Source organism: Mastacembelus armatus, chromosome 14, assembly GCF_900324485.2.
Source record: "Mastacembelus armatus chromosome 14, fMasArm1.2, whole genome shotgun sequence".
Lineage (NCBI taxonomy): Eukaryota > Metazoa > Chordata > Actinopteri > Synbranchiformes > Mastacembelidae > Mastacembelus > Mastacembelus armatus.
This window is the reverse complement of record NC_046646.1, coordinates 14,107,333-14,121,887: the sequence shown is the minus strand read 5'-3', so window position 1 is coordinate 14,121,887 and position 14,555 is coordinate 14,107,333. Positions and strand designations below refer to the sequence as shown.

Here is a 14,555-nt window from a genome sequence, read left to right as displayed (position 1 = left end):
TAGTTGTTAATTATTAACATGCTATTTAGTGAGCTGTCGACACTCTGCCCAGCAGTATTTTTTAAGTTTTCCTGAACTCATGCTTGAGTTGATTAAAGCATTTACAAAAGTAAAAGTATTTATTAAGTCTTCAACACATAAAGCAAAAGCTTTAGAGCTGAGCAGTAACTTGTCAGTGTATTATTAGTCTGCTCTTTATTCAAAGTGATATCCTACATCTCCACATCAGAAGGCAGGTTTTTTTTTGTGTGTTAAAAATTAAATATGCAGTTTATTGCATTCTGAAAATAAGTCTTTTCATGTTGTAGTAAATGACAGAAGAACTACTGTAGATGTACTTTTAACATAACTGATTGATAGACAGATTACCATAGTTATGCCTATACATGTATCAGCACAAGTATCACAGCATCTAGATTCTTGGCTTCCAGTGGAGTGTACCCAATGTTACAAAATTGTCAGACACATCCATTGATGAAAAGGCCCCATCATAACATTTCACCCAGTCAACAGTAGATACAAGGCAGTTAACATGTCTATGAGAGCTTAAAGGTCAGAATACTGTTTACAACCACATGCTTCATGAGTCTATTTCGATGACCTCCCATTCACTTTTCACATATTTCACTTTTTTCGACTCTGCCTCTTAAAAGTTCTGTTTATGCAGAAATAATTTACATTATCAATTGCGTTCTGTAGGGAGGATAATGCCACATATGAGCGTTTTCAATGGACCTAAAGGTTGAGTCCTTGAACTCTTAATATATGAAATTGCTCTAAAATGAGCCACATTTGGCTAACCATTAATAATCATATTAATTTAAGAGAAGAATGTTAGAATTGTGTTTAACTACCCGTTTCCACAAATAGGTTAATAAAGGTTTAAATGTTTTCTAACAATATTTACTTGCAAGAAGGAACATGCTGACTTTTACATTTTTAACCAAAATCAACAGATTTCCCAAACTTTACCCAGGACCTAATGTACAGTAATAACTTGTGGGATGCAGGACCTGATTTCAAAAGTCTGGTGCTTTGTATGCCCAACCATCCACCCAAACCTCCTCCCTCTGACTTCTGTGCAGTATAACAATATTATACTTCCTGATCTGGAAAATCCCTTTTCGTGAGTGTAACCCAGACAGCAGACTGCAATTACATTTTTATTTGAAAATAAAAATACTGACAGAAAAAATGATATAGTAGGACACTTCCCTTGCTGAACAGATAAAGCTTCATATGAGATATGTCCTTGTTTAATGACCTAAACATGCTTCCATTTAACCATAGGGCTCTGGTAAAACCAATTGTTGGGTGATATTTGATATTTTCTAATGGCATCCCTGCTGAATTTCTTCCCATTATAATATGCTGTTAATTAGTGAGGGCAGCACATTGGATTAGTGGTTAGCACTGTTGCCTCACAGCAAGAAAGTTCCTGGTTTGAAACCTGGCAGGGTTCTTTCTGTATGATGGACTGGTGACCTGTCCAGGGTGTACCCCTGCCTTGCACCCAAAGAGAGCTGGGAGCAGCAGATCCCTGTGGCCTAAATTGGAATAAGCAGGTATAGATAATGGATGGATGTATGGATGTATGGGTTAATTAGTGAGTAATTGTCTTATCGATAAATGATCACTCCCTAATCTTGCTGGTCAGCTTTCTTCTTCGATCTCAGGGCCTGTGTAGAGATTCTGTAAGAAAACTGCACATTTTGTTCTGCCTCTCACTTAAAAAAAAAAAACAAAAGCAATAATTACAGTGGCTATAGGTTTGTCTCCAACTTTTTGATAACTTTTGGAAGGTAGCTTGATTGTTCTGATGGTTATTCACATTAAATATTTGACCATGATTTCTTCTGCTTCTCTTCTTAGTGAGAAGAGGACTTAGGCTGGGATCTTCATTTTACTATCACAGGCAGTGATGCTGAAGTGATAACAGCCTTCCTGTTATGAAAATCCTGCCTCTTGGGCTTGTAATCCTCAGGTTCAAAAAGCCTAACATGAAACTGTCTCACTTGTGGCGAAGGGGCAAATTAAATCTCTCTCCACCCGTGACGGGAATCATCCTGTCCAAACCTCACCTTTAGCTGAAAGTGAAGCGTTCGCTGTCTGTCCTTCACAAAAGCAGAGACCCATCCCGGCGTTCAATCTGAGAGCCTTTTAATGAAAGCTGGATCAAACTATCTGTACAATCCTCTGCCCACAAAAGGTTCCTCTCAGGAACATCGTGATGAGATCTCTGCCTATTTGTCTCAGCATCATTCACCGAAAACAAACACCCCCGTCGAGCTGTCACACACTAAAACTGTCATCAATATGGCCCACTGGAGTGAGCACATGTACAGCCACTCAGTCCAATGTTGACCGTCATCACGCTGGAGAGACGGAAAATTAATGCTCGCAATACACGGACATGGGGTAGAGGACATGCATTTTTAAAATGTCCGTGATAAGTAAACTGTTGTAAATAAACTGTAAGTGAAAGCTGCAGAAAAAAAGCAGAAAAATTACATTTCTCTTTCACATTTCATTCAATGAGCTACAATAATATTTTGACCTGTACTTTGAGATCTCCATCAAACGAATGGATTTTAGGAAACAATACATTACCGTCTATCAGCCTGTACCATTATTAGAATTCTCTGCTTTGGATTTCTCTTGTTTTACATTTACCCGTATGTGGCATTGTGAATGCACAGAATAACAACACGGCCTTCCCTTTAGTTCTGTGTCCACTTAATGCATAGTGATGTGACTTGTATTATGAATTGATATTGCAAGAATAACCAAAATCCATTAAAGTTTTTATTTAAAGTGTGTTTAAATAAGAGTTTTCTGCTCCGCTGCTCCAGTAGCTCATGTGTTACAGTATGTCTTATTGCGTGACATCTCAATGGGATTAAAGGGTGACCTTTCTATCAAAATACTAAATTATGTATGAGTTAACTAATTAATATCACTCAAGTCCAGTTCCTAAGGTTTCAGAGAGAGACAGAGGGGAAAAAAACAGCCTTTGCTCCACAGTTGAAGGAGTTGAAGGAAATTTAGTTCTCTTGAACTCTATTTTCCTCCAATACAAGAATGAACATCTTTCATGTAATTATTCTCTTCATCTTTAATACCAACGAATATAAAAAAGAACACTGATGTTGGACAAACAAAATTTTAACATAAAAGAATTTGAGGGCGGTGAAAACTTAAATGAATGATTTCAAATGAGAGGAGCAAAAGGAAGTAAACATGGATCAGGAAAGTCCAGTCTAACTTAATGATGTACTGTCTGTACAGCACAAAACATATATTTTTAAAAGCCGCAGCTCGGGGCTTTTTCAGGACTCGGGGATTTCATTCTTTGATCAGAGGCCTGTTTGAACTGATTAAGAGGGAGAGTTCATCGGATCAAAGCACTGCAGAACAAGAGATACAATGGTAGAAAAGCAGAAACGGTGAACAGAGGCTTCAGAGTAGCCCATACTGTAAAGTCTAGAGCACTGTAAAGTCTAGAGCACTTAAGTCTATGTTCTTCTAAAGAATTTAATACAGAGGATGGAGGCTTAAACAACACAGGGATTAAGAAAGTAGTTCAGTACTTTAAGATATATGCTATTTGCTTTTTACTGGGAGTAAGATAAATATCAGTTATGTGCAAGTAGCTTAGCTTAGCATAACAACCGGACACAGGGGAAAGAGCTGACTTTGTTCAAAATGAGAAATCATGGCTCCCAACACCTCGAAAACCTGATAATTGCATGTTCTCTCATTTGCTGAATCTGCTCACAAACAGAAATGTAATAGCTACAATGTTTGCTCTTAGCAACATGCTTAAACATCTTTATTTGGTAAACAACAGCTGAGTGAAACAAATAGGCCCATGTGTAGCTTCTGTATCAAACAAGATATTGTAAGGCAGGTTTAGTGGTGTTAGTTTTTCCACTCTGGACAGACAGAGTGGAAAAATAACTGACTGTTGTCCGGTCTTGACAGTGGTAATGCCACAGCATTTTCAACAGCATTATTAATATGAAACACACTGACCACAGTCAATAATGGATTGGTTCATGTGGGGTAATCACTTAGCTGCTTCTGGCTGGGACTGTTGCTGTTTTCAGAATAGAAGAAATATGTTAAATAATTCCAGCAGGGATCAAACTGTGATCTGACGAAGAGAAACTCCAAGATAAGTGGAGAATAACAATGAGAGGGGAGTGATACAGAGATCAACATTATGCCCCCAAGGGAAAACACTGTCACCTCATTTCCTCAGTCTCAGGTAATTCTGAATAAACAAAACCAGATGTTCAAACAGAACTGTACTCAAATGTATTCACCAATGAGACACAAAATGATGCTGGAGTGTGTATGTTTATGTTTTCAGGGGAAGGTGTGTGTGTGTGTGTGTGTGTGTGTGTGTGTCCGGGGGGGGGGGGGGGGGGGGGGGGGGGGGGGATTAAATAGTCCACGGTTGTTTGTTGCTTAAATCTTGCACGAAAAGACATGAATGAGAACAATTATTGAAAAAAAATAATTAGAATCCTCCTATCCTCCTTATTACTGCACTTAACTGGGTAATTAGGGGGAAAAGTATCTTGAGAATTCATGTATTTTTGGGCTCATTACTGTGTGAAGTCTCTGACTCTTAGGCTGCTATGGATTGTTTTTTCATTCCATTTTCAGTCATCCTGCTGTCTAAGCATATCATCTCACAAGAATGAAAATAGGTGTTGTATGTCTGTTCTTCATAACACAATGGAGACTATAACCTGTACAGAATATTGAAGTACTGAAACTGTGGCAACAGACACCAACCCAACACACATATGCTGCAATCATCAAGCACATATTTATTCAAGTCTATATTCTCCTTTGGAGAAGTAAAGAAGCAATAGTAAGTATTCCCCTTTTTCTGACTGCTTTGAACCATGAATATTTATGCAATTAAATTTGTAAATATTTGCCAAACACTATTTCCTGTTAAAAGGCAAGTAGAAATTTTAAAGCATATGGCAGCTATTGGACATTTTCAACACCTCGGTTCATTTTCACTGTGGGCTTAGGGCTAATTGTTTTCTCCACATACATGAATCCAAGTACTTTAATGAAAAAATATGATTATGGCATTGTTGTTAAAATTATTCTTCTATGATTTCAAAAGCAACTCATGAGTGTTTTCTGCATTGCCACCTCTGGTTAAAGCCAATGCCCTGATTTATGAATGCCTCAGTATTCATTCATGTTAGATTAGGCAGTGATTTTTCTGGTAATGTCAATTTCCACAACATCAGATACCTTGAAAATGTTTTTGTCAGGGTCATCATGACACACGAAATACAAGCATTTTGAACCAATTTCATCGAAAACATTTCCAGAAAAAGATCTTAAGAGGCATGAGTGCTTTTTATATAAAAAGATTTCATGGTGTTGAGTTTGATGTGAATGAAGCACCAACACATGACTTGTTCCGTGACTCTTCTCTTTAGAACCTTAGCTGCCTATTGTTTGGCTCTTTGGCTTTAGGTGGTCACAGAAATGACTCTATTTTTTGACAAAATGCACTATGACACACTGTTTCTCTACCCATGCTTGACCCCCTACTGGACATTTCCCACATGGTGACAGGTAGGCAAAGATTACATGACATGGGTCACTAAATATAGTAAGAAAAGCTGCCACTAAGGCGCTAAGAAGTAAATAAGAGAGGATTGCTGGGCTTCTTTCTCAGGTAAGACCACTGCCTTCTCCCTCTTTACTGTTCTCTTTTTCTCCAGCTATAAGGGTGTGCAGAGACATGGCAATATTTAGACCAGCAGTTGCTAATGTCTCCGAGGCTTGGTGATAACCAGCCGAATAGTGATAACTCCCAATGCTTCATTTCTTAATGAACTGAATGCATCACAAATCATGATTTATGGTTGTTAATTTTTAGTTGCTTTCCCTCAGTGGAACCAGCTCAAAGCAAAGGCAAACTGAGCTCATGTAAAAACTCAGGAACAAAATGTGATCAATGTTCACTATGTTAATGTGCAAAAATCTGTTTAAAGACTTCAGACTCCTACCTCAATACAAATGTGAATAACTGAAAGACCTTACTGTCTCATTATTACTGGAACACTTTCATGTGAAGAATTAGTCTCTGAAAAAACTGTGAAAAGGAACTATAAAAAAAAATATTCCTGTTAAACTTCTTAAGGAAAAACGTTCACTACTGTGAGCATCAAAGGTTTTCATCCATTTTCATTTGCTTCCTTTGTATCGGCAGAAATCACACAGGCAGATATTTCAAAATAAAACAAAACCTGTATTTATGGCTTTGGTACATACCTCTGTTTTTGTAATTCTCTGTTTTTTTCTCATTTTTGACCCTTTGAGTAGAAGAAGAACAAGAGTGTGGAGCAACAGCCTCTATATGTTTACCTCTGTGCCATGATTCACTGGTCAAATCACTGAGCCTGTGGTATTCCTAACAACAGTCAACCAGTGCATTAATAGGCTACATGTTGTTTGAACCTCATTAAGCCTGAACATCACTTTGCAACTCTAGTTTCACTATCACCATAAAGTTGCATTTACCATTAAATCTGTCCAGACAGTGTCCTGTCCAGTCCTGTGGGACACTACAGACTGTGATTACAGTATTTCTACACTTTTGAGAAACTGAGCATAATTACTGCCCTCAGACAAGATCTCATCTCAAAGGTATGTTAATGCTGGGAGTCACAGTCATCTGCCTCATCTCCCCATGTAGACTGAACTAACAGCAGATGTAGTGAGGGTAAGCAGATAACATCCCCATTCATTTAACTTTGTGCTATAAAGCAGAGGGTCCTTTAGTCACTGCTGTGGGCCAAAGCTGCATTTCATCTTCTGCAGCTCCTGGGGCGTTTATAAAGAATGGTGTATGCTTCTTACAGCAGAATGTGAACTATGACTGTTACGCACAGGGGGACCTTTTGTCCATTGTTAAGGAAGACAAATATCATTGTCTTAGTGTCGCAAGAGTGAGGGCAGAAATCAACAGCTGCAGCAGTTGGACAGACGCAGTGTGCTTAGGCTCGGGGCTGTTGACTTACCCCGGTTTGACTGCTTTGTTCTTGCTCACATCGATGGTGGTGATGGAATGCTTGGCACCTGACTGAACCTCCCAGTCTACTTTCCACTGGGCATTCTTTGATTTGGTCTGGAGCAGGTTTACCCCCTTCTTTGCTTTGACCCTGCAGGAAACAGCAAGGAGAAAAGAAATGGGACAAGTCAGTTTTATTAGAGGTGATGATTTATGTGCAAGGTCGGAGGTGAACACCCTCTGTGTGTAGCAGACCTCCTCCTTGTATTGCGTCATGGCAAAAGCAATTCCACAGATGAATCAATAACAGAGATGAATGGAGATGACAGTACAATGATACATGAGAACGGAAGGCTAGACTACCTCAGGTCACAGTGCTCACTAACACTTTCTATAAAATCAAATCTACAAGGCTTTATACTGCACCTGCTGGGCATTTATACGCTGTTATTAACCACTGACATCTGAGCGCCTCCAAATTCAGTTCACATGATTTGTGAAAACATTTAGACATACAACTAATGATGCCTTTGATTTCACATTAATAACAGATTAAATAATAGTGAATGTGCTAAAGACTAATGATACTTTATTGATTCTTAGGTAAAATCTTTCTTCTTAATCGTCAGCTCCTCTGGAAGAACGTACTGCACAGGTAGGTCAGGGTTACTTAGAGAGCAAAAGCTCTGCAGCAGGACGGGATTTACATTTTTGCGCAAGGACACTTCAGGAGGAAGGCATTTTGAAACTGGGAACCTCTCTCTCTTTGATACAATTTGTGTTTTAATAGTTTTTTTTTTCTTCTTTTTGTTTTATTGTCTTATTGTGGCTTTTTTCTTTGACAGCAAATTGAATATCTTAACATCATCTGAACTATTGATCAGGCAAAACAAACAGTCTGAACACATCACCATAGCCTCTGAAGAATGATGTATGATATTTTCCCTATCATTTTTAAACATTTGATAGACTTAACACTCAGTTGATTAAAAGAGAAACTTGTCATTCAATATTAACCAATAATGACAGTAAATGCAGTCCCTCTTACAGTCACTGGACTGTGCCGCTTATCCATCATCCTTCCATCATTCCCACCCAAAGGGAAACAAATAACTTATATATAATTTATGCATTTTCCAAACATCTGTAACTTTACTCCTGTACCTGAACAGTTTTGAAGACATCATCCACACATGTGTACATACAGTAAACACACACAAAGAAACCGATGCAGATGATACATATACATATGCAGTATCTGTACAATGCACAGAAATTGTGCTCTCAGCACCACACTGTATGTATGTCTACCTCTACATCTGGTAGCCCCGAAGCCTTATAGAAAAAGAGAAATATAAATAAAATACATATAGCAATACATAAATAACACATGAAGTAGAAGATGAGTGAAATATATATATAAATGAGCAAAAATAATAATATTAATGGAGAGACATTTAGCTATGATACAGACTGGTTGCTCTAATATGTACAGTAACATGTACTTTTCCTTTAAAGAATGTACAAGTCAGATTCGAAAAGGATTTAGATTTAAACCTGAAACGCCAAGTGTTAGACTTTGCTCCCAGCCAATCAATAGTTAAACAATGCTAAAGGTGACTGTGAAGGTCAACAGAAAGGATATTCAGGTGGCAAATGGACATTTGTTGTTTAACTGCATAAACTACCATAGAATTAAGACCTCTTTGACAAAGCATCTTGATCACAGAACTGAGTTTCACCTTAAACCCAGAGGCTATTCAGTTTTGATATCCAAATCAGTGACGGAGAATTTGACATTTTCAACTGGATAACAACCCATCTCTGGCAGAACAAAATAGCAGAGAGATAAAAAGAAAAAAGAAAAAAAAAAAAAGAGCTAAAAACGCTTTCTCTCCAGTGATTGTGATTCCAGTTATTTGACCACAGAACTACACCCAACTCCTGCACTCCTGATGGAGACAAATGGCTTAGAACCAAAAGAGATTATTGATCTGATGGTCTCATTGTCATGAAATACAAGACAGAGATAAATTATTAACATATTTGGCTTTTGTTTGTCTGGTTTATGCCTTCAAGACAATTCAATAATAACCAGACGGAAAAGTAATACAGCGTTAGATCATAACTTGTCCTCACATACACTAAGAACATATTTAAAATTCTGTATTAAACTTTCACTGAGCAAGCTATGGCACGCATCAGACAGTGTTGTCCAGAAGGTTTGCTTATCAAACAGTAATTTCTGCAGGCAAAACTCTGGGAATCTTTACTCTGACACTGTGTGGGATTTTTCTTTTCCCAACACTACAATTCAACAACATTTCTTTCTGGACAAATTCAGTGAAAGCATCACCTAAATCGTATTTCCCTCACAAGTGTCTCATTTACATTTAGCTGAAAGGTTGTGGCCCCTGAAACATTTTCCAGATCATTCCATTTATATCTTTGACAGATAAAAATTCTGAAGTCCCACTGAGGTGTTTCCATTTGCTACGCTAACCTGCGCTCAGTGCACTGACCACTCATCCATGATTTGTGAAAGCAACTGGCTTTCAGCTGTAGCTGTCTGCCCCTTCTTCAGGCAGAATAGACACACGGCTCAAAAAGAGCCTGTACTTTTTTTCCCCCATCACGTCACTCCACAATGTCTTTCACAAATTCAAAGAGGTTCAAACTTCTCTCTTTCATTACTTAAATCTACTGAAATCCAGTTCATAGGTATACAGTATCATGGTTTCCTCAAACCAAAATAGTTTGATCCTATGCCACTATCATGTCATTGTCATTGTTTGCTAGAGCCTTCCAAAACTCTTTAAAAAAAAACACTTAGAAGAAGAAATAGTCACACAGGCATGTTCTGATCTTAGTTTTGCTAGGTTTATGCACAAAAACTATTTTGTTCATGTTGAGTATGCTAAAAGCTTTTATTTGAACAAATCATCAGTTTTGTCATTTTCTCACCTCTGGACAATCCCACCAGTTTGCACTGCTGACATTTTTGTCACCTATTGCCACTCTAATCCCCTCAGTGTCCCGTCTGATACATACCATTAAATATTACTCTACTTGGATAAAGGCACCGCTAACGGAGGTTGTTGAATGCTGTAAATATAGGACAGTAAATGCCTACTTTATAAGCAGGGTTGTAGCCACTACTGAGGACACTGAGGCTATGCCCTTCAGAATTTTTATAGTGATTTTTAACAGCCCAAGGAGGTGTTCACATTCCGCATGAATTAGATACAGTGTCTGTGATGATATATTGTAGAGTCAATATTCTCAGCTTTGGGAAAATGAATAAAAACATAAATAAAGGGATTTTCAATTCCTTCAGAAGAACTGGATTCCTAGAATTGTAAATTGTGCAAAGACATTTACAATTTTTACACACATTTTTTTTTGGCAAGTCAAATATTTCCTGTGTTGGTTGGGTTATAGTGAAAGAAATGGAACTCATGACCCTGTGATATTATCTACATTACTGACTAAACTGCTTTACCTTTTGCTGTCATGTCTGGTACAAACCCCCAAAATGGTGTATTTTACATCCCAGTTTTGTCTGAGATAAACTGAAGAAACCGTTCTCACAGGTTGCATCTGTTAAAACATTGTTTCCTGTTATTGCAGCTCTCATTGTTGTCGTCTTACATCAAATCTTCCACATTAGGGAAAACACAGTAATTATCTGATGCAGTGCCATCAAGGGGAGATGAAACAGAAATATGTAATGTTTAAGAAATCATCCTGATCAAGCATGTTCCCTTTGATGTGAGTTGAAAAGGGGAAACATAATACCCTCAGACTCGGTTGAGGTGACCCAGTTGCTACTTGATTACTGTAGCTTGTGAAAATACTGATCATAAGAGATGATAATTACATTTTATTGTAGGGCAGAACCATTTCCAGCATAGCGTCTGGTCGTGTTGCAACCCTGGTGAGAAATAACTTGTATTTATATTCATTACCTATGTTCACCAGCAGCTTATGAAAGTCAGTACATATTCATCATCATCTTTTGAGAGACCCTGCATATGTTACAGAACCAGTGTTTTTAATCAGTTGGTCCTTTTCACAGACTCTGGTTCATTTTCGCACAGCAAATGAGAGGGGATGAAGCATTACCCATGGGAGCGCCACATGAATCGGGCTCCCCACTGAACAGTGTTAATGCTGATTAATGAAAGAGCATTGCAAATGGAAAAGCTGTACAGCTGTAACCGGCAACAATACACACTCAGATTCTGAGAATGTCTGTGAGCCCTGCTGTTGCTGCTACACAGGAAAAGTGGAGAGGCAGTGTGAGCCACTTCAGCTAAAACAGAGCTATTACTTACTCATTCTACACAGATGCCTTCTGCCATGGCAACACCTATTAGACTGAGAGTTGGCTGACGGACTGCTAAACAGGAGAGCTTTTGGTCAACACATTCCAGGCCAGATTTCTGAGCTGCCTGCTAGTTTTCCCACGGGGTATCCAATTTAGTCTTTTATTTAGTGGTCAAATAAATACTGTCCCACAGCATGAAATGACCACAACACAGAGATCAATTGGTGATCAATAGCAAAATTACTTCATCAACTGCAGTGATTTTTTCGTCTGCTTTTAAAACCTATTTTTCAGTCAGGCCAGAAAAACTTATCACATACTGGGGCTATGAGATCCCTTTAAACATGGCCAATCTGTTCCAAACAGAGATTTTTTTACTGCTCAACTATTGACATAAAACTGGTGACCTTTGCTCTAGTCACAGCTTCTTTGTCCCTTCACAGCTTGCAGTTTCTCCATGGCATGCTTCAACTCAAGAGTTTGGATAGCTTTCCACTGGGCACAGAGACTCTTTCCCCCATGAACAGTTTATGAAGCCAATCATGTCAACTGCCGTGCTGTAATTTAATCTAACTGGTTGCTGTTAATAAATAAAATATGAAAACCAGCATTATATCATATTATAGATCCCGAGTCATTCATTCATTTTCCCTTATTGGACTTCTTAAACAGCATTTACTGAATACATTTGAGGAGAACGTCCCCACAGGCAAAAAAGGAGTTTTTCGTAACGCATAATGGGATTGACTGTAAAAACAAACGCATTTTTAGACAGTTGTGACTTTTAATCGTGACAATGAAATTAAATTTTAATAGTCAATACTACTTATGTGTACTATCTAGGATTGATTTGAATTTTTAATTTGGTGTGATAAATAAAATCTTATGTGTTCAATATAAGGGGCCTATTTCACAGGCTTAGCACAAATCATGTTGCATTGTACAGACAATAATTAAGACTGTGTAGCTAAGGAGTGACAATATAAAATGATTGTGATAACAATATCATCACTACTAATTACTACTAAGAATTTAGGTGAATGGTGAATGGAAATAGGAGAGTGTCATGTCCTAAGAAGTGGTGATGCATGCTATTAAGAGGTGTTTAAGGACAACACTGGTGTGAAGGCTAAGATGGGAAAAAAATACAGATATGGGACATATGGAAAGATGCCCACTGTTAATGTGATGAATCCTGCTGTGTCCAACAATATGCTGGAGCTCACTCATTTCATTTGGAGAGCAGCATATTTGCCTAAAACACTTCTGAATTACAATAATCATTAACAGTCTGAGAGGCAGTGTTAAAGTGATCCTCCTAAACATACTGGAAAATACTGGACACAGTAAAAAGTTTGGTTTTCATTGTTGGTAATTCTGACTTGGTCTACTGAACTATCAAGGTGTAGCTACTTGAGATCACTTAAGTATTCGAAATAAAATATTATGTGTTCAAAAGTTTTTAGACAAAAAAGAACCCTGGTTGATTTTAATTGTCAATGTACACAGACTCAGATATTTAGCACAGCACAGATTTCAGTGTACGTACACAGGTATGTGCTAATAGTGCTGCATTCAGCAGCAGTTTGAGAACACATTAAGTACGATTTCATTATACTTCTCGGCCTTCGGCTATCTGGCTAGCTGGAACTAACCAGTGGCTGCTTACCAAGACACAGTCGTAAAACCATTTCACAGCTGGAATGTTCTGTCACTAATGCAACATCGCTGAGTTTCCCTATAGGAAAATGTGAAACTGCAAATGAATGCACTCATATAGTGTGCCTTAATCCAAAGTGCTTTACAATTTGCTTCTCATTTACAGTGGCAGAGAGTGGCTGTACAAGGCCTGACCACTGGGAGCATTTTGAGACTTCAATGTCTCGCCTGATGAAACTTCAACATGTGGACAAGAGAACGTGGGGATCAAACCTGCTGAGCCACAGGCTCCCCAGACTGACCTGTTATGTGTATGTTTTGTGCACATCAGTAACCACATAATTTCCCTGGCGCTGTAACAGTTTCCTTCCAAGTTACAGCAACTCTTGTGTGACAAACACGGCTTCACCCTTGGATCACAAGCAGCAATCTAATCAATCATTTCAAGCGCTTTGATATCTATGGTGTTTATCTTCGCTAGTAAACAGCTCAGAGGTTTTCTCGACAGCAGCACAGAGACATACAGCTGGAAAGCCAGATGGGAGGGTGAACCTGCCAGGGACAGACTTTTTAATGGGAGGCTCTGAAAATTAGGATATGAGAAGCTGGGGAAATATCACAGAGCAGATTACAAATTTGAAACTGCAGCTGCTGGTTTGCACATGCTGAGCTGATTTATTTCATGTAGGTGAAAATGAGCAATGCACTGCAGTGATAAATATGGCATAGTTACCAACAGCACATTCCTAACACTCCAAATTTGCTTACAAAACAAGACTAAGTTCTAACTGTAACTGCTTGATTTTAGGTTTACATCGCTATTTATTCATTATGGCAATCAGTGCCCTTTAAATACTATAAGTAATACAGCCACAATCTACTAGAAGAAATGGGTAAGCCACATAATTATAGGACCAATCCAACAAAGATGGGTAATGCAGAGGTGAGATATTTCCCTGCTAAACACTGCAATTACTAAAACTGGTGGTCATTTCTTCCTATCTGGAGACCAATGCTTTTTACCCTAAAAGTTGGAACATTTTATTATACCAGGTTCACTGAGGTAGCTCTTACATCCATTTATGAACATTTAGAAATGCTTGCAGGTGACACTTCAGCATGACATTCTTCCCTCAGCTGCAGCGGCGGTAAATCGGGTGCTGAGGGTATTTGTATAGATTTCCACTCTCTCCACCATCCCTGAATAGGAACACCTTGTGATACATAATGCATGAGACCCAGTGCGCAACTTATAGCAGCGACGCTTTTCTTCATTTTTTTCTGGCGCAAAACCTAAACATCCCCGATGGTCTTCAATGCAAATACGCATTGCTAGTTTGTAGGATCATTAATTGTTTTTTTTTTCTTATGGGATATGTCTGCAGTGCCTAAAAGGCACTGTCTTTTCAGAATCAGATTTTTAAAAAAAATAACTGCTCAATTTATTTTTTATAACAACCTATCAAAGCCAGCCGATACAGTATAATCATAAACCCATAATGACTATAA

The 14,555-nt window shown here is 38.3% G+C and overlaps 1 protein-coding gene across 2 annotated transcripts in view; it reads right to left on the bottom strand.

Annotated features, from left to right (window-relative positions):
- tmem132e (transmembrane protein 132E) overlaps positions 1–14,555 on the bottom strand; it is a 279,565-nt gene that overhangs the window by 38,348 nt on the left and 226,662 nt on the right. For both annotated transcript variants that reach the window (XM_026327515.1, XM_026327514.1), the window contains exon 3: positions 7,068–7,208. In XM_026327515.1, the coding sequence (XP_026183300.1) occupies positions 7,068–7,208 (141 nt within the window). The remainder of the gene's footprint in view (positions 1–7,067; positions 7,209–14,555) is intronic.